The sequence below is a fragment of the Alligator mississippiensis genome, chromosome 6 (genome assembly GCF_030867095.1).
Source record: "Alligator mississippiensis isolate rAllMis1 chromosome 6, rAllMis1, whole genome shotgun sequence".
Taxonomy (NCBI): Eukaryota; Metazoa; Chordata; order Crocodylia; family Alligatoridae; genus Alligator; species Alligator mississippiensis.
In genome coordinates this window covers 58,879,820-58,901,372 of record NC_081829.1, presented here as the reverse complement: position 1 = coordinate 58,901,372, position 21,553 = coordinate 58,879,820, and the positions used below count along the sequence as shown (strand labels likewise).

Below are 21,553 nucleotides of genomic sequence, written 5' to 3'. Positions count from 1 at the left end.
GGTCTTATCAACATAGGTACTAGCTCCTTTTCCTCTCCACCCTCCCATTAATATCCCTTGCCCATATATCCTCATCACCAGAAGCCTGAGGACCCTTGAGGCACTCCCTGAAGAAGGAAGCTCATTGGACCCAAATCCCTACTGCCTTGTACCCCAAGTTCTTATTTAAACATTTGCAAAGAGTATAAAACACAACCACAAATAGAAAGGTCTGACTTGGTAGAATTACACACCTTCTCTGCACAAGGTTCAAGCTAAATAGAGCCAAATTCACAGTCTCTTTTTTTGCTCTACACAATATACTACAGACTGACTCTGATCTCAGCTGCTTAGGCAGTGGTGGTCATGTATGGGTACTCTGTACACTGTTGTCCTATATGGTACAGCACCACATTTGTGATCACTGTGCTCTAGCTCATGGTAAATTATTAGTAGGTGCTTATTGCTTTAATGGAAGAACACTGTATAAGCCCTATGCACTATCAAACTCCATATGAATTACAGTATAATGGAATGACTTTTAAAAGTGGCAAAAACTATCTTTAAAAAAGACAGTTTTTTCTTGATTTGGAAAGCAAAGAGAAGAGCAAGTGGGTTACCTGCACCTTGAATTATGCACAGCTGAGGTCAGTTGAGACCTTTAATAAGGCTGCAAAAAAAAAAAGAAAAAGAAAAAGAAAGAAAGAAAAAGAAAAGCATGTACTACTTAAGGAGCTAAAAGATCAAACCCTGTCACAGGCATTTGCTGGAAAAAGTCCCACTCAATTATTAAAGCAGAACACTGACTCATAGCTAATTAGTAAATCTTCAGTATTCCCACTATGAATTAGCTTCTCCATGTGTTAACGCCATCTTGTAAGAAGGTAATTTGCACCCTCATCAGGGCCACTTTCTTTCAGAGTGGCACCAGTAGCAAGGGGCAGGCTCATTGACCATAGAATGGCCTGGGATTTTTAGATTAACCCAGGCCCTTCATTTGGGCTTTGGCTGCTCAATGTCTGACAACCTGCAGCAGCTGTACCAATCTCCTCCCAGCCTGGCCCCTTATTTCTAGTTACCAAGTTTTGGGAACTTTTGGATTTTTTGGCTCCTGACTTCTGATGTTGCCTTGACCCTTGATATAGATCCTGCTTACTGGCTAGGACTTTGACTTAAGACTCTCTGATTTTGATACTCTTGAGCAGCCCAAGCCCCTGGTCTAGATCAGAGGTTCCCAACCCCCTGGGCCGTGGCCCGGTACTGGGCTGCGAAGGGTTTGCTGCCAGTCTGCAGGAGGGTTGGCTGCCGGACTGGAAGTCCAGAAGTGACCGGCATACCACAGTGCGGCAGCCAACCCTTTTTATACTTGTGGTAGAGGTGATATTTTTTATTAGACCAACTAGATTTTTTTTTAATTGCAAGCTTTTGGGCACAAGCACCCTTCTTCAGGCATAAGAGCAAAGACTGTAAAAGTTCTGGGTAGAAATGAATGTTCATATTTCATAGGAGAGTTGAAGGCGTGGTAAAAATCTCCTGGTTCCAACAGTGTGTCCGCCTCTGCTCTATCAGGCGTTCTCTTGCAGCCTTAGCCCGGACTATCGATCTTGTCTGTCCCGGGCCTGCGACTGGACCCCAAAGGCTACCCTGGCTGATGTCTGGGGATCCCCTTAACTCGCCTGCCACAACTTTGAATGGAACCTCAGTGGAGGGGTTCCCCTTTCATCACACCTCTCGGCGGGCACTCACGGGGCTCCGACCTCCCCTACACCCAAGCCACTTGCCACCTTTGGTCGCAGGTCTTCTGGCCCTTTGGCATCCCTGGTTCCTCTCGGTTTCTCTCCAGCCACGAGCCCTAGTGTCCCTGGGCTGCAGCTCAGGCATGAAGGCAACATGTCTGACCAGTAGGCTGCTTCGCCACAGTCTCTTCCCAATTCTCTGCAGCTGAGTTGTCCTACTCAGTGTGACAGGGGCAAGCTTTCATGCCCGGTGCAAGCACCAGCCTGCTTCCTGTCTATGGGCCAGCTGCCCACCTCACTCTCCTGCCATGCCTTGATGTAGTAATATTAAGATACTGATCAGGCAGGAGGCTGCCCATTTTGAACCCCAATGTTCAGGGAGATATCCACATCTCCATTCCACCTGTACACTGCCACCCAAGCCTCACAGATGGTATCCCAGGCAGCTAAACTCAGCCATACCCTTCACCCACTAGCTGTGGTCCCTTCTCTGGGATCTTTGGCTCCCCCTTAGGCCCTGGACCTGTCTCAGGTCAGTCGGGATCCCGAGCCTCTTGCTCTCTGGGCATCCCTCATGGTGGGCCCCTGGCCCTTTTGACCCCTCTCTGGGTCCTGGCCCCAGCATGGACCAGTCGGGTATCTCAGGTCAGGTGTAAGCTGCTTGCCTGCTCACAGGGTTCAGGAGTCCCGCAGCCCCATGCAGCCCTGGATCTCTGCTTTCTGTGGACCCAGGTCACACAGCAGGGACCAGCACTGCCCTGCTGCAAGACCTGGCTCCTCAGGGAGCAGAGATCTGGAGCATTGCAGAGTGGGCAGTGGCGGTGAGGAGACCCCCAGTGCAGATCTCTGCTCCCTGTGGAGCCAAGTCATGCAGCAGGGACCAGCAGTCTTGCTCACTGCTTTATGCTGCCTCCCTGCCCCACGACCCGGTGTGACAGGGATCAGAGATCTGAGTGGCGGTCTCCTTGCCCACACAGAGGGCAGTGGCCCTCTCCCTCCCCCGGATGAGCCACCTACAGCCCTGTCCTGCTCCCTGCTGGGGCCCTGCAGCCCCCAGTCCCAAGCCGCACCCGGCTGGGCAGTAGGGTTGTGCGAAGCTTGCCTTGCAGCCCATTCAAAACAAATTTGGAAGAGATTCAGCAGAGCTGAATCTCTGAAACAGATTCAGCTGAAACGAAACAGGACAGTGATCTGAAACGAATCACTGTCCTCTAAAACAGCCGAATCTGAAACCGAACCAAAACACAGCCATTTTGCACAGCCCCATGTCCTGCCTTGGCAGGGTGCAGTTTTAGGTCATGCTCAGGATCAATGAGGCCTCCAAGCCATCCCCATAGTCTTACCCTTACCTCCAAGGTATTCCTGGCAGAGCTCAGGAGAGAGGTGTTTCTCCCTTGCTGGCTGATCGCGAACTGCCCTCAGCTCAGGCAGCTGGGCCTTAAAATGGCCATCCTCATCAGGCACCTGCCCCTCCTTGGCCCAATCCTTAAAGTGGCAGCACTACCAGGGCCCTGACACACTCAGGCATCAGGAACTCCCCACCACTGCTTCACATGCCTTTCTCCACAGCTGCTGGTTCCAGTCTAGCTCAAATACTCTCACCTCCCCTCTGGACTTCAAATAGGTGTTTAAGTAACCTGTCATCTCCCTTCAGCCTGCTTCTGGGCACCTGTGAACTAGCGGCTAATTGCTTAATGGATGAATTATTAGGCCACCTGCTGTTTTCCTGTTCAGAGACCAACCCTCTATACTCCATCCTGCAATTCCCTTCTGTTCTTCCCCTCTCTTTTTGATTATTAATGATGGAAATATTTTTTGTTGGTCTATGAGTATGAGATGACATCGACATTTATCAGTGTTTACCAATAAAACCAAATCTTGCTAAGCCTACTTACTGGTCATACCCTGGAGGAATAATACAGGGGAAAGTAAGAGTACAAGAACACTTTCTCTTCTCATTACTTACTCAGTAAGGGAGACAACAGAAAGGCAAGTGGAAACAGAACAGTTCAATGAACAAACAGTTACTTGCCAAAGACAGGGCTGTCAACAATGCAGCCAGTTCTCTCCTGTTGTTTCATCTTCAGATTCAACTATGCAAAGTCCAGTAATATTTCCTGATAATAATGAGGAAACAGGAATATTTTCTCCTAGCCTGCTGTAAATAATTGTTGTAACCTACATCTGTAGATTGAGTCCTCCCATCCAATTAGCTTCTTCTAGAATTCAGATTCTATTGGCTTGTTCTAGCTAGCATGCCTTGGAGGATTCCTCTTTGTATTAGTTTCAACATTCAATACATTTTGTGAGGGCTGCTCACCTAGGAAGAGAATCTGCCAGAATAAGTCAGTCTACTTTGAAAAAGAGAGCCTTTCTTGAGAGTCAGAGGATTCAGTGAGATTGAGTCAACTACAAAGCCCGGTAGTAAGTACCTACATAAATATCTGTAATAATGACTTCAAAATTAGAGTTTAGTTAAAGGGACTGGAATGACAGCTCTTGGGATGTAGCCTCTATGAACAAGTTTATACTGCAGCAGTAACAAACTTTGGTCATGGGTACACTTTCTGCTACATGAATGCTCCAAAGCAGACACTCCAAGGTCTCTCTTTGCAGCCAGTTGTGAAGTCTCAGTCTTTAGCCTACTTGAGAGCACCCACTGAGAATAGTCCTGGCACAGCCTCACCTGGGTATATTTGCATTTGGAACATGCAAGTGGAAACAGGTTGTTTTGGAGCTGTCCAGGCTAGATCACTCTGCTGCAGTGATGTAGACATACTCACAATGTCTGCTTTAATGTTCCATCTATTCTGCTATTCAGTCTACAACAGTAGAAGCTACCAAATATTTTTCAGAGGAGGCTAAAATAAGCTTCCATGATGGGCAATTATGCAACAACATGTCTATCTGAGAAAGCCTTTACTCCAAGAAATTTTCAAGTGGCTTATATCCTGAAGCACAAGAGTTAGGTGTCATAACACTGCACCTTATTATCATTTCTCTGGTGGTTCATTCAGCTCTGACAAGCTTTAAACTTTCTTTTTTTAATAAAAAAATATTTTTAACTCCTGTGGCAACAAAGATGATCTGAACTGATGCAGTGCTGAGTGTAAACAAACAATAGTTCTTTGCTGCTACTATAAATGCATTCAGGGCCCAATATAAAAACTGATCAGATCATTTTGTGTGGACCTCTGTACCATTTTAATAATAACAGGAAAACGCTGGAATGTCCTAGTTTTTCTTTAGAAATTCATTACTGACAGTTGCAAGATAGCACTTATTTGCTTATGACATTTTCTTCCTCCCCAGAAGGTCAGACAGTTCAGTTCCCTGGATAATGTGTTTGATGCTGGCATCCTGATTAATGCACTGCTAGAAAACAAACTGTAAAAATGGAAATGCAAACCTGTTAGCAACACTTCAAAAGAGGATCAAACAAATTCTATTTACCTTCCAGAAACATAATGTTCTGAACATCATTCAAAAATAAAACTGTAAGGTCTCAGAGGTCTTCTGTGTAAGACATTATCCTGCAAGTCTCACACAAAAGGTTCTGGGTCACAAATTATAATCTACTCTCTTACATTTTTATCAACCAGTTCCCCAACAAAGATACAAAACCTAAAAATAACACTCAAAACAACTCCCCCAAGTCCTACAGGGTCACATTTCCTACAGTACTCAAGGAACTGGCCATGGTAATTGCAGAGCCATTGGCTATTATTTCTAAGAACTCATGGAGGTTATGAGATTCCCAATAACTATACCCAGATAGTTCCCATCTTTAAAAGAGGGAACAATGATACATTACAGAATTACAGACAGGTCAGTCTAACCTTGATACTCATAGAAATACTGGAGTGTATTATGGAGGAACCTGTTCTAAATATCTTGAGACTAACAAAATGATAAGGAATGGCCATCTTGGATTTGTCAAGAGCAAGTCATGCTTAATCAACCTGACTTCCTTCTGTGACAGGGTGACGCTCTTTGTGGAATGGGGGGGAAGCAGTGGATGTTATATATCTTGATTTTAGCAAGCCTTTAGAAACTATCTCCCATGACTTTTTTTATAAGTAAGAAAAGAAAACTAATGTAAGGTGGGTGCACAGCTGGTGGATCATTAGTGGATTTATGTCTAACTGGGAAGAACTATCAATTGGGGCTGTCCAAGGTCTGCTAATGTTCAATTTCTTCATCAAGGATTTGGTGAAGGGCACTGAATACACATTTTGTACATTTGTAGATGATTGTAGAAGGCCCAGGTCCCAGGGGGACCTGGCAGTTGCTGCCCCTCTGGTTCTTGCTCTCCCTTTTCTCACCAGCCATGCCTTTGAAGCTGTTTTGAATAAAAAGACTTGGGAGACTTCCCAAAAATTCCCAGGGAACACAGGCCTAGCTCTTCTAGAAATCAGGGGCTAGGGACAGACATTACACATAAACTGGTTTAAGTGATTAGAAACTGGTTTAAACCTGTAACAGAACAGATGTTCAGTGCATGTACACCAGTTTGAGAAACTACATTCAACGAGGTTTATCAGACTTAACTGATTTGGCTCAAACTGGTTTATGCAATGTCTGTCTCAGACCCCTTGCTGATTTAAGATAAACCAGACACCCCCAGCATCCCAGCATGCTCACTTGGCTGGGCAGGACTCTATGCTCCCCTCTGCTCCCTGGCTGCAGCTCCCCACCCCCACCTTCAGCACTGGTGTGGCCTTAACAGCAGTACTGTGCCCAGTTTTGGGCACAAAATTTCAAGACATGGACAAGTTGGAAAGTATCCAGAAGAGAGCAACAAAAACAATTAGAGATTTAGCCAGGCGCAGACCTGGCTCAACCCCCACCTCCACCCACGCACTGGGAAGAGCCAGGGAGAGGACTTGGGGGGGGAGGGGCTATGGTGAAATTTAGGGTGCCTGCAACCCCCCCCCCCCGTAGCCCCCTCCCAGTGCTACCGCCACCTGCCCTGAGCCCAGCCCCTGCCAAGAAGAGCCTGGTGCAGCCCTGGCTCCAGCCGGCAGCTGCAGCCTGTCCTTTCCACCTCGCGCAGATCCAAGGGGCATATGCCCCCCCCCCCATGCCCTCCCAGAGTGTGCACAACAGGAGGGAGCCGCCCTCTGGTCTGTGCCTCCTGGATGAGCTGCAGCTCCATGTCTACTAGCCCCACTCCCTCCCACACTGTGGGGAGCATTGATTTGCCCCCCATGCCCATTCCTGCCCCCCCCACCCGCCCCTTCCACCACAACAGACTTACCAGCTGGATGCAGCTGTATCACAAGTCAGATCGGAATTGGCCGATATGCCTCCTTAAAAATCGGCTATCAGTATCAGCCCCAAAAATCTCTATCGGTGCACCCCTACTTGTAAAGACTTGGAACTATTTAGTCTGAAGAAGAGAAGACTCGGGGGGAGGGATTTGATAACAATCTTCCAATTCATGGAGGATTATGAAGAAGATGGGGACAGATTAATCTCTGTAGCCACAAAGGACAGGACGAGAAGTTATGGTTTTAAACTTCAACAAAGTTGGATTATCAGAAAATCTTCTCTAACTATAAGGATGGTTAAGCACTGGAAAAGATTGCCTTGAAGGGCGGTGGAATCACCATCACTGGAAGTACAAGTGTAGGTTATACAAACACTTGACTAGGATGGTTTAAATAGGTATGATCCTGCTGTGAGCATGGAATTGGACTTTTGAGGCCCCTTCCAGCCCTATTTTGCTATGATTAAAAACACTATGTAACAGTGATCGTATACAGGAAGCATCTTTCTTTGTGCATCACTAGCTGGATTCTTTTCACCAAATATGTACCATTTTAACTACACAGGCTCCATGTATGCCCATGATTCCTGGTTCTGATTTATGCAGATGAGAACAGAATTATATCCTTTTATTTACTTTATTTGTTTAGAGATATGAAAGACCTTGTTCTGCCTGCATAAACTAGTTACTCCACCCAAACTAACTTTCCCTAACTTTAGCAATCTGTTCTGATCACATTCTGTTCTGTGATCAGCTGGCAGGATACAAGGATACTGTTTACAGTATTTCAAGGAGTAAGGGAGTAGAAGGAGATCAATCATTGGTGACTGTTTTTTTCTGCTTGTGTTTTGAGGCACAGCTACATGAGCACATTTAATAACTTGGCAGGCCAATGTCCATTTAAGAAAGGGAGAACATGTTAATTTGGCAATTTAATAATCACAATCAGTCTGAATCAGATGTGTTTTTAAATTCCGAGGATGGGGGAAGAGCCAGATAAATTTTCTGCCTTAAGCAGAAACACTGCTTGGATGGGAGACCTCAATATAGCTGCTGAAGGAAGAGCAGGAGTTGAGTCAGTACTGATCAATAAACAACAAAAAGGTAAATTTACCATAGGGACTTCTTGCCCCTTGTAGAATTAACCTATGCAGATACCACTGGAAAATAAACAGCGCCATTTTTATGACAGCACTGCAAATGCCATTTTATTTAATGAATTCAGAGGGGATGGGAACCCCAACTCTAAAAATGAGAAAACAAAGTATTTTCTGTAAGAAACAGTCCTTGTATGTTCCCAATATTTCTTTCAGCTTAAAAGAATGCCAGCCCCCTGTGAAGGTGAAACCTGTCAAGCTGAGGCTTAAAATCTACAAACCTCTGCAAAGCATCATAGGGTTTAACCATGCATTATGCAGGTGCTGCTACACCTGGCTGCCTAAATCAATGGCACAGCTTTAAATCTTCCTCTGCTCTGCATTTTTTCTGAAACATCCACATCATGAAAGACCCTTCCAAGCATCTGAAAAGTCAAGTCAAGCCAAGCTAAGCCAAGCCAAGCCAAGAGAATAAGGAAGAAAAAGCTAAGAATTCTTTTGTTTCTTGATTTATCCTTGAGGAAATTCAAGGGCTCTATGGCTTTTGGCCATAATTTTTTTCTACCAGCAGAATAGGCTCATATTCTTGAAGTACAAATGAAAAACCAATTGCATTTAACTGAACTCAGGAACAGGCTCATTTTCTACACTGAGCAAAGTGGTAGAGAAGACTTGCTCTTTTGCATAATCTTAATACCTTATTGCAAAGTATCCCATTTCCTCCAGACAGTGCAACTCCAAGTCTACACTAGAAACTTTTACTGCTAATACTGCTGGCTGGGTCATGTGGTTTTTACTGATATTCTTATACTGGCAAAAGCCGTAATATAAAAACAATACAAGTATTAGAGTCCTTTTGCCAATACATCTTATTTTACTTGGGGAATTGGTATAACTTCTGACTTCACAAACTGCACAAATTGTGGTTAATATACTGTCCCCCAAACAGCCTCTTTTAAACTACTGTTTTATCTCAACAGCAAGAATAAAAAAAGAGAACAAGATTTTTTAAACAGAATGTTTCTTTTACTACAAATCCTAAGCAGGCCAATCCTATCCTGGAAACACGACTGGTGGAGTGGTGTTTCATCTTAGATGGAGTGGTGTTTCATCTGAGATCTAAACCATCTCTAGTCCTTTCACAGAGTCTACCTCTTACTAAATCCTGCCTAAGTACTTCCATTGTCTATGTTCTTTGAGTTTAGTTAAGCTGATTCCAATAGCTCAGCAAAGAAGAGGTGCCCTTTGAAGTGGATTGTTCCTCTGCTTGTTATTGTCCTTGAAGCACGTACCAGTAGATGTCACTAATGGAATCCATACTCTCCCCCTGGCCACATCTGGGTGCATTTCCTGAAAAACCTGCTAACATATTAACTCAGTTTATGCATACAATAAAGATCACCTTTGTTCAGTCAAGAAACAATGAAGCATAATGCCCCAAGTTCTTCATAGAGGGTAATGATAAGATCATGCAGTTGTTACACAGGTGATGTGCACAACTAATTGCTTCTGGACAGTTTGCAGGTTCATTGCTATGACAGAATCTCAGCTTCTTGATGACACTGACCTTGCAATACAGTAAAGGGTTATATCACTCATTTTACAAATGAAACAGAGCAGTAGCTGCACAGTGACTGAATGGCAAAACAGGAACAAAAACGCAGGGCTCCCTGACTTGTAATTGGACTTCATTCTTTTAGACTACACTGCATCCCTATATGCAATGTTCTGATTTAAGGTAATTTCTCCACTTAGAGGCCCAAGGCCAGGAAAGAAGGGGCAGCAGAAGAGCTGTATGGAAGCCCAGGAAAGGGTAGTATGTGATGTAGCAGGATAGGACAATAACTAATAGCATCACCAATGATGTAAATTGCTTCACTTCAATCATTTTCAATGACAGCTGTTGGAACTCGTTTGTGCTTACTCTGGGTACCAACTCTCTGCCATACTCAACAATGAGAGACAAGGTTTCAGATCATTCCACTTCCAGAAAAATGGTTGCCTTTATCTGATAGAATTTGAAAGGAAAACATCTAATACAGTCAGGTTCAAACCTGTATCTTTGTATTTTCTTCTTGTTTGATAATCTAAAATTTTGAAGAGGTAAAATTCAAATGTTGACATAAAAGTTAGCCTTGTATTTAGTGCAGTACTTTTTTCCTTTTGATCTCTTATTGAAAGCGGCATAGGAAGGAAAGGGGAAAGAGCCAAAGAACTTAAGAGAGCTGACTAGAGGAATTAGTGTTTGACAGTCCCTTTCACCTCAATGACAAATTTGCTGGATATGGGCCTAACATAAGAAAACAGGCATGGAAAATTAATATAACCCGTATAAATATTCTTGATTTGCACTTAACATGTAGCCCTGGAAGGATATCTGGAACATTCAGGGCTAGATTGTGAGCCTCTTACTCAACTGATGAGCAACAACTGATGTTAAAAATGGATGTCCAGAGAACTTCAATGGAACTACTCTTTCCTGTGATTGATGCACACCAGTGGGAAAAAGGGTCGCAATCTGACCAAGCTAGCAGAAAACTTCAGGTTTAGGAGTTAAAACATGGCAATACAAATACCAGATTAATATGCTAAAGCAGAGTTGGCATTGTATTTCGATGCATCAGGTTCTCTTTTTGAAACTATATCCGATACTGCCAAATGTATTACTAAGGCCATACACAGTTTTCTTTAAAATGAGCAGTCTCTGGCTTTAGTTACTTTAGTTATTATAGCAAAGTAATTGTATACATATGGAAGCTCCTGATACCAATCTGTGTTTGCAATTTCTAAGGTGAGAAATATGAGGAATAACCCTAAAGGCATTCACGACTCTCTGCACCATTATCATTTTGAATCTGGCCAAACAAGCAACCAGGGAAAAATTCTGCAATTATTTTTGCCTTTGCATAATTGGGGGAAGGAGAAAAGAAAGTAATATACTCCTTCTTTCTCATTAAATAAATAACAAAAAAAAACCCCCAGACCATCTCCAATGAACCCTTTTCAAAATGTGCTTCTAACAGCTCTTTGTGTAACAGCACAAGAATCTAATTGGCAGCTGGCTGGCAAGCAACCTAAAAAATCTAATTCACACACAAGAACTGTGCAATTTAAAATTCATCTTTCCTTCCCAAAGACCTTGTTCAGAGCCAAAGGGGAAGGGATAATATGCACTCCCCATATCCCTTGTTGAGGGAAGTCTCTGTAGAACTAATATAGCTATTAGCTTCCCCATTTTTTTCCTATACCAAGTCATATAGAAGCTGTCTATCTGACAAGGGAGGGATGGAGATGGCTTATTCCAGAGGACATTAAAACTCTTCTTTAACTAAAAGGGCGTAGGGACAGAGCAAAGCCCCAGTTTCCCCTTCTAGTACCAAAAGAAAAATGTGAATCCTCCAAAATCCTGGTAAAGCCAAAAGTAAGGAAAAACATTAAGGCTAGATCTCATAGACAGTAGGGAGACCTATGTGACAATGAGGGGTTGAATGTCCTATTATCTTGTATAGCTTTGAAAAAAATCAGCCTAAAAATGTCAACAGCACAATTCTGGAAGAATGCTGGTTAGATAAAACAGGCTCTAGCAAGAGAAAAAGAGGGAGTGATATGGTAGAAGTAGAGGGAAAAGCCACTGTGTAGAAAGGGGAAAACATTCCAGGCTAAAGAGGTAAGAGAAGTGCCACAAAATAATACCGTCCAGCAGGAGAACCAGTTTAAAGAAAGAATTCTGCCTGGCTACTTGAAAGCACTGGAAATCAGACTCCAAAACATGTTGTACGGTATATTCCCTAATGTTGATTTATTTTAAGTAAATTTAATAACTGGTTTAACCACTATTATAAGCAGGGATCCTGGTTTTCTCTGTTTAAAATCACAAATTCTCTGTTTTAAAAAAAAAAGTCACAAATCAGCGTTTTTCCACATATACGTATGAGTTGAGTACCATATTTTAGTGATATATTTCTAATTTAAAGCAGGGGTTCCCAACCACCAGGCCGTGGCCCGGTGCCAGGCCACGAGGGGTCAGCTGCCAGACTGCAGGAGGGCTGGCTGCCAGACTGGCAGTGACCGCGGACTGGCAAACCGCAAACTAGAAGTGACCGGCATACTGCAGACTGACAGCCAGCCTTTTTTTATACTGAGTATGCCGGTCACCGCTGGTCTGCAGTTTGCTGGTCCACGGTCCTCACCTTAAAAAGGTGAAAGGTTGGAGTTTAAAGCAATCTGGAAACCTATCAGTGCTTCATTCACTGTAATAAAATAAATTATAAATACCTGTAAATTTTGGCATTTGATTTGGGGTTTTTTTATCATGGAAAATCAGAGCTCCCCCTCCCCCTTTGCTCACCAGAATGTGGGTCCAGCTGCAGCTGTCCCCCCGCCCACCGTTTTGTGGCACTGAGCAGCCCTGATATGCCAGTACCCAACCCACAGCACCCCCAGCCCTGCTAGTGCCCCTCCCAACTCACAGCCCTCTCTGCACCCCTTGGTGAGGCAGCCCTGCCTGCCCAGCAGCAGCGAAGGGCAGAACTCCATGCTGCCAGTCCGTATTGCTGGGCATGAAGGGAGTGAGGCTGCACGGCAGCATGGGGCTTATGGTGGCGGTATCAAGGTTCCCTGCCCCACTCTGCCCTGCCATGCTGGGTCCCACCTGCTGGGCCACAGAGGCCCGGGGAGAGGACAGCAGGACAGGAGTTTGAACCCACAGCAGGCAGCCCATCCCTGCCCCGAGCACAAATCTTGGGGCATGTGCCCATTACCCCCCCCCAGCCACCCTGCTGCCCCCAGACGACCCACCTGGGCCCTGTGGCCATGCATTCTGGCCCCAGGCCCCATTCACCGCATGGGCTGAGCAGCAGCCCCAGCCCTGCCCAACTCCCTCCCTCCTTCCCTATGGGGGCCACAATCTCCCCTCCCTGATGTACCTGTGGGAGCTGCTCTCTATACTGCCTGGCAGCCAAGTGCAGGCACAGGCACAGGCACATGCACATGGCACCCCCTGCCTGACCACCCTCCTCCTGATCCCTGCAGCCCCTTGCAGGATGGAACTCTGCCAGCCTGCAAGGCAAAACTCACTGTTTCCCACGTTTTGCTCCTTAAAATGAGAAAATCCGAGTGTTACCACATTTTTTCGTAGCAAACGAAAAACCGAGATCCCTGATTATAAGTAAGGTTTACCACTATTGTAAGTAAGGATAACTTTGAAAGCTTGTCATTTCCTTTGCTTGCAAAACCTTCTTAATTTGTGGCTGTAACTTTTGTGTTTTTTTGGCAATATAGGGACACAGTAGGAAAAAATCTGAGAGCCAGTGCTACAAAGAATACGAAACTGGTAGATCAAATTTTCAGCTATTCTCTATTAACTGTTTAATGCTCATGGTCTTTAGTTTTCCATATTTGAAGGACTGCTGTGTACACATAACAAATGTGAAACAAAATATTATATTGATAATCCCCTCGCTTTATCAATAATATAGATTGTGATGAAAATCATGCCATTCCAGCCAGTTGAGCCATTCAGCTTTTAAAGGAGTCACATTTGAGTGGCAATGTTGTGTTTGTATTTTCTTATGAGCCTCTCTCCAGGTAAACCAGATCTGTTTTAAAGCTTTCTTCTTCTTGTGCTGCTTATATCTAGAATACTTAAACTTAATTTAAACACAGCATAAGCAGGAACAGCTCTATTGCTAATTTCAGTAAGTAGCATGCTTGTTTTGTACACTGTGTTTGTACATGGCCCACAATCCTTAGCATGTGGCATCACAGTTAGTTGCTTTGGAGAGAAGTATGATGAAATAAAATGAGAATTGTGACTTTTTTTAAAAACATGGACAAACTGCTAGAATAGATTTCAACCTCCCTTAACAGAAACCAGAATGCTGCTTTGAACCCAGAAACAAGATTACTGCAAAATTAAGTGCTCTCCATGACATGCTGAGTGCTTCATTGTTGTTTAATGTAAAGGCATTTGATCCTTATACACTCTCCTGCTGGAATTGGTTACCTGAAATCTCATTTTCTTCAAGGTTGATGGTCTCCAGAGTTTTCAAGGCAGTAAGTTGCTCAGGGAAATGTCGAAACTTGTTTTTAGACAAGTTGATGGCTTTGAGATGTAACAGGGTTTTGATCTCTTCTGGCAGGCGATGCAGGTAATTCCCTTCTAGGTTAAGTTCTGCAATTTCAGGGGTGGGGAGTAAGGAAAAGGCAAACAGACATCACAAGGTTAAAAAAAATAACTGCAAAAAGCCCACCAGGGAAACCACAACAGCTCTGAGGTCATGTCTCCAGGGAGACGCTCAGAAAAGTCAAGATAAGACAACTGCAGGTGTGACACCAATATACATAAATTAAAACATATTAAACTCTTCTCCCCTTGCAGGTGTGTTCTTTAGGAATAAAGTAGCCTTAGATTACAATAGCTTTATCCTTTTTAAGTTATTTAAAGTCATTTTACATTCCGAGTGATTTAAAAAGAAAAAATTACAAAAAATTCAGGCAGCAATGCTTATAGTAAAGATTGACCAACCCTTTCCATTATAAAACCCTGTTTTTAATTGCCTATATCTTGCAAAACAAACTGTTTTGTCCTAAATGTTCCATGGTTTGCATTTGTCAGAAATTTTTGAGACATTTAAACAGAAATGAGCTAGTTATTACTCAGAACAATATTTTCTCTCTCTCACTAGATACATTCACACCTATTTTGATGAGATGCTAATAGGAATGATGAAATATACTTTATGTAATAGATGATGGGATGTTTTATTACATCAGGTACCATGGGCGACTAGTGCCTCCTGAGTCTGGGGAGGCAGAGCACACCGGGGGCGGTGGGGAGACACATCAGCCACCCTGGGCTGCCCCTCCCTGTGCCAGCCCCCCCCCCAAGAGCCCCAGGCTTACCTTTCTCCCGGCAGCAGGAACAGCACATCTGCTGGTGGATCAGAACATGCTCTTTATAGGTAGGGAGGGGGAAGAAGGGGCCGCACGGAGGAGGGAGGCGGGGCAATGCTCTGGTTGGCCAGAGTACTCTCTGACACTCCAGGCTCCAGAGTGCTGGGTTGGGTAGAGAAATAGAGCGCGGACCCCAGCCGTACAACCGGGCCAGCGGGAATCCGCTCCATGCCTGGCCCTGTCCTGAGCGGTGCCAAATTAGGGTGCATCAATGGGCCCCCCAGCACCTTCGGAGGCCAATCTCAGGGGGGGCATGTCCCCTTACTAGTCGCCTGTGTCAGGTACAAACATGACAATCTTTCAGGAATCCATGATTTCAGAGAAAGATGGAGAGAGACAGACAAATGTAGAGACAGTCAAGATACAAATGTGTCAGGATGGAGTATGATAAACCATACATATGTTAATGTACGAGTAAAGTGGGTGAAACTCATCAAAACTGGACAGCAAAATTAAGAAGAGGTTTCACTGTTCTGGGGCAACAAGACATTTATGTAGGGAAGTTTGGGTCTAGATGGGCACTGACAGGTGCGCAGCTCCCTGCTGTAACTCCTCTCCACCCCCGGACCCAACAGACCTTTGTTGGTTGGCGGGGGGTGGGGAGGAAGAGGTTGAGCACCATTCTGGAGCTGATCCAGGAGGAACTGCATGTCTACAGCCTCTCCCTTCTAGCCCTACCTCTCCCTTTCCCAACTCTGGTGCTCTCTGATGAGAGGGGGAGAAGCGAGGGGAGGGAGCTCTGGTCTGGGGTTTGTCCAGCCTGGGCTGAAGGGAGGGGGGAGGGTGGATTGGAGCCCCCTGCCTCAGGGGGGGTGCCAATCCCCACCCCACTTCCCCAGCGCAGGCTGAAAAAACTCCAGCCTGGAGCTCTCTCCCCTCCCTTCTCCCCCTCCAATCCTGCAGATAGCACCAGGGGCAAGCCTTCGCTGCATCAGCTCAGCCCCATTCAGACACAATTTAATGAAAATACTCTGCTTTGGAGTGCCTTCATCTTAAACCTCATTACATAAGGGTTAATTTATTGTACACTGGGACACTTTCAAAGTGCTCTGGAGCTGTGGACTTCTGCCAGGCCACAGCTGTAGAGCACTTTTAAGGGGTTGATTGCATGATAATGTCACTTCTCTTAGTGCCAAATATGATTAGTTTCTGGAACTTAGAAGGAAATGAGGTAATGGGAAACCTAGAGGGATAAAACTGGGGCAGGCAATTATTTCAGCTGGAGGGCCGCTTAACGAGTTTTGGTGAGCTCTCAAGGTCTGCAAGGGTAGCCCTGCCCCATGACAGGTGCCCTGCCTGTGGTTGCCATCTTGGGACTGGAAACCCCATCCCCGAACCCCTGACCTTTGCCACCGAAGTCCCTACCCTTGCCCTTTTGGGAAGGGGGTTTGCTAACTTGGAACCAGAAAAAAACTAAATCACATACTAAAAATCAAACATTCACAATAACATATTTTAATTTTATTTTTAAAAGATATTTTTGTCCTGATTTGTGTGTGTTTGCATCATGTATATAGATGTGATTACATAATAGCTAAAAATGTATCTCGTATATTAGAGAGGTGTGGAGGGCTGAGGGATATGGGGCTTGCGGGGGGCTGTGGGTGTGCGGAGGATGGCATTTTGCTACAGTAACCTCATCTGCTAAAGCCAGCCAGCATGAGACAGCTATAATCTCTCTCACTTATTCTGATCAAGTGCTTGCCACTGTAATTATACAGTCATTAATAAGCATTGTAACATTGTCATCTAATATATATAGTTGGTATTTTATTACAGTACTTTAAGACATTCATTTAATATAACCATACAACCCCTATTACGCTTTGGATTCAATAAACAGATTTTAGCTGAATTACTAACATGGGCAATTCGATTCCAACAAAGGTTTTATGCTTTACAGAAGGAATCTGAAATCTGGAAGGGAGACTGTTCCAGTGACAGGCATGTGCCTTTTACCATGAGTTAACATTCTCAGCTATCCATCTCACCCCCACAAGCTCAGTAGAGACTTTCCAGAATTTGGCAGCTAAATTTGATGAAGATACTATTTGCACTGAGTCTGCTCCGTTACATAGCAGTGCCTAAGTAACACATGACTGCACACATGCCATCCCAACTGCCCGGGACTACAGTGACTGAATGGACCTTATCTACAGTTGCTGTGTCTGTCTTTCAGGGGCTACTGCTATGCAGTTTATAAGGACACAGAACAAAGGAGATCTCCCCTATACTCAATGCAGAAGAGAAGGGTGAAATAATCTGACAAGATTACAGAAGGATGAGGAAAGAGGTGTATTCTCTGAAAATTAATTACATGTGATCATTTAATTAAAGAATGTGCAGACAACCTTAATTCTGGCATTTCTACCTTCAGAAGGCTTGACTGAAACCTTATCTTCTTTGAACATGCAACGACCTCTTAAACACCTGTGTTGTGCATATAAGACATAAGTGAGACAAGAAGATCTTAACCCAACTGCAGTTGTTTTGCACTGCAGAGCAGCTATAAGCCACCTCAAAGGATTCTTTGACCGTTCTCTGAATCTGGGGAAATCTCAGAGCAACTTTAACACCAAACTTTGCTGTGTCCTCCCCACTCCCCCCTCCATGGAGGATATGACCAAAGATAAAGAGCTTGGGTAAAAGGGTAACGCAAGCCATAGATGTCAAAGTGCCCCATGGGCTACATGGTGCCCAGTAGCCCCAATCTTAGGGCCAGTAAATCGACTTAATGTGCAACCCACTCCTGAGCTGCTTTGTGTCCACAAATGCTAGATTCCAGGGTGACTCATGATGTAAAAAACCTTCTCCAAACCCTCAGTGGTGTGGCAGGGTGAGGATGGTGGAAGATGCTCATTGCTGTGCCTAGCAGGGTGCATCTACACAAGACACACTAATTGTGTAGTAGCATGCTGGGCAAAACCTGTGTAATTACGCTACTGTGCTTTAGTATTAGGCTACTCTGCAGTTAGCATCTGTAAACACCTGTGTGCCATCACTACTGTGCAGTGGCGCCAGTTACTGCACAGTGATTTAATATTTGGTTATCCAAATACTAAAGTGAATACACTGTAACTATGGCACATTAACGAACATGTAGATGAATCCACAGTTTCTCAAACCCTGGCCCCCAAAAGTAGAGCTATTTTAGCTGGTGTTGCATGTCTTCTTTTTAGATAGACAAACCAACCACACCATACCGCTATAAACCATGTGCTCAAAATGCGCAACAGTTACCCATGTGATGGCAGGAGAACTTTGTAAAAATTGGCATCTCCTACCTGGAATTAAACTCATCATTAAATTGCTATGTTGGAGGGCACTAAAATTGTGGGTAGAAAAGAACCAAAATTAATGACTGCTTTTATAGTTATCAGGATTCAGCTAGGGGATGTTTCCAATAGTTTTCCACTTTTAAGAGCTTCATTCCTGCAGTGAAATCTTGGCTTTTTGACACACTACTTACAAAGGGGACTACTTTCATTTAGTATTCTTACTAATGAGAAACCCACTGAACTCTCAGGAGGCTAATTTGATGACAAGGACTGCTTGCTACGATGTGATGCTTCTAGCATTCATAATTAGGCAGTACTTTTAGAAATATTTAAACGTTTAAGAAAGACATCAAGGCTTATCCTGAAGCAGATACCTGAACATTTTATTTGTATAGATAAAAACCTAAGTTTACTGAAGTCAGAGGGAGTTTTTCTGTTGACTTCAGCCCAAGATTTTATCCTGTATGTTTCATGTCTTAGTAAATGCAGTATCCAATGCTAAAGGAGTGATCATAAAACAGATCAAAGACTGAAATGCAAGCAAAATGGAGTTACCATGCTGTGATCAGTGATTTTCTCCACTCCCAAAATTAGTGATTCATTCAGAAATCGTTGCAATAAAGTTAAAAAACAAAATACCCTCTCTTCAGTTAGAGACTTCTGATTTTTATGGACCTGAAGGGCACTTTGTACCCTTGCCTAGCATCTCTCCCAACTAGGTTCAGTAAAAGATTGCCAATAAAGATTACCAGGACTTACAGCATGAGCCATTGCATTAGTTAGAATTAATTTTCTCAGTACATATGCAGGTCAGATCAACATGTTGGCTGAAAGGGACAGTTAGAGATGTCCATATGAACATTTCTGACTGCTAATGAAATAGGCTAAAGCCTTCTGCCCTTCCCCAACCCGTGCAGTTCAATGTAAGTGTTTTATACTGACACCTATCCCTGAAGCATCCAAAGATCTTCTACATAAAACAAATAGCAATAGTGACATCCTATTTAAAAAACCCCGAATGGCTTCAGTTTTTGTACAAAATGTCTCTCTGTTTGCTTACACCTATCAGGTATTTTCTTGAAAAGTTAATCTGTCAAGAATAATTCACTTTCTGCACCATTTTTGGAATGAGATTTTGGGTCTGCAATTGCTTTCATTCACAGTAGTTAATATCAAGAACAACGTTGCTTATGCTTTTGATGATTTTATAAAACATTCAGGCTAAAGAACCTTAGGAAGGGATCTGCTTTCTGTCACCCAGGGACACGTCACAAAGGAAAATTTTCTCTGTGATGAAAACCGCCCCCGGTGTGTTTATGCGTATTCTGAATTACAGCTTTTAGAACTTCTATTGAGCTTCACTTCATGTATACTACCTTTTTCTAGACCTTATTTTGAAACATGCACCACAGTGCTAGTTATAGTGATTTGTGTTTATTATATAAAGATCTGATTGGAGCTTTACCCATAAGCTGTGAAAGTACTGCAAGAAGTAGATGATAGATATAAGGGCCATTTGGGTAAATACTGTCAAAGCGCACACAAACTCATACTAGAATTGTGCACTCATCCATTGGGATGGATAGGACTTTACTATATGGGACACCTGTTAACTTTGCAGAATACTTCTGTTTTGGAAGATGACTTGCATTCTTAAAAGGAAGGATGCAAAAAAGAAGCATGAAAAAGAGGTTGCCAGAACAAAGAGGACATTTGTCAACTTTATTAAAAAAATAAAACAAAAATAAAACAACCTTCTAGGTTAAAACCTTACTTTTTAATAGAAGTATTTCATAGTAGCTAGGGTCAGGAGGGACCTGAACAGATCATCTAGCCTGACCCCCTGCCACAGGCAGGAATGAATGCTGGGTTCACAAGACCCTAATCGGCAGCGGTGGCAGCAGTTCTCTTATTTTTACGTTATTTTTTCTGCTGCAGTTCTCTAACTCTTAGAAGGTAAGTGGGGCGGAGGGACCCGGCACAGCTGAGCCGGATCCGGAGGGGAAGCCCCCCGGGTCCCATATAGCTGAGCCGGTAGGGAGCTGCGCTCCCGAGCCGCGCAAACAGAGCGTTTGTGCAGGCGTTCGCGCCGGTGGGCAGGAAGGGCCAGGAGAGAGACTGCTGTAAGGGTAGGGTGTTCTAAGAGAACTCCCAGAAGCTGTGAAAGAGAAAGGGTTACGAACAACAACAGTCCATATAAGAGGACTGAAAACCCTTGTCTGTAAAGTCTGCAAAAAAACAGTTGTCCATAAAAACTAAGAAAGTGAGAGCTTGATTGAAGAAGAATGTGGAGGGACAGACAAAGAAGAACTGAGCCATCCTGGGCATGTCTACACATGCAATTAATGCACCTGAATTTTCTGCAGAGAAAATTCAGGCTTATTAAAGCACTCCCTGGTGCATGTCTACCCATGCACCCTCACTGGCAGCAAACTGAGTCCTACAGGAGCAGCCCAGGCCAGGGCTGCTCCTGCCTTGCTCTGCCATCCTGCAGCACCTGGGGAAGCTCACCTCCCCTGGGAGCCAGGCCTGGGCTGGCAGGGGCACAGAGGCTTAGCCCCAAGCTCTGGAGGGTGGGGGGAAGCTGTCCTGGCTTAGCAGGCAGCTCCATCCCAGTTGGGGGCGGGGTGGATCAGGTTGGCCCCCAGCATGGGGAGGAGAGGGGGGAGCTGTCCCAGCTGGGTGGGCAGCTGCCTCCCAGCCACTTGGAGATCAGGGTCCATCCCAATCTCCACATGACTGGCAGGCAACATGCTGCTGAGCTGGGACAGCTCTCCCCGCCCCCTCCCCCCGTGGCCCTCTGCTGCTTAGACTCACCAGGAGCAATTTGTTCCCAGTCAGTGTCTACATGTGCAGTATGGTGCACTGTTTTTCTCTTACCTGTATTTACAGATACTAGAAAATGACTCAGACTAATATATTGTGCAGAATTGTTATAAAAGGCATGTCAGTAAAAAAGTTTGGTTGTCAGTAAAGAGTTTGCAGATTGTCATTAAAATTGAGTTGGCAACCCTGAAAAGGGAGGTCCACCAGAATACCTAAAGCAGGAATTCCTCTCTTTCCTATAGCTGAAAACAAAAGCAACCATCCATGTAGACGGAGCGCATATTACTTGCTACACTCCCCCAACTCAAACAAGCCAAGGGATATAGTACTACGTTTGCATGGTTTTGAGAAAGAGCAGCAGATTTTGAAGGAGGCTAGAGAGAGATGTATAATTGTACTCTAGGAGGATAT

General features: G+C 44.3%; 1 protein-coding gene across 5 annotated transcripts in view; it reads right to left on the bottom strand.

Moving 5' to 3' along the window:
• The window catches only part of LRRC20 (leucine rich repeat containing 20), a 189,621-nt gene that overhangs the window by 66,252 nt on the left and 101,816 nt on the right, over window positions 1-21,553 (bottom strand). For 3 of the 5 annotated variants that reach the window (XM_059729913.1, XM_059729911.1, XM_006265058.4), the window contains exon 4: window positions 14,089-14,256. The exons of 1 other annotated variant lie outside the window; for it this stretch is intronic. In XM_059729913.1, the coding sequence (XP_059585896.1) occupies window positions 14,089-14,256 (168 nt within the window). Of the gene's footprint in view, window positions 1-8,786; window positions 9,444-14,088; window positions 14,257-21,553 lie in introns of those variants that run through there. One more of the 5 variants, XM_059729912.1, reaches the window with a different exon arrangement.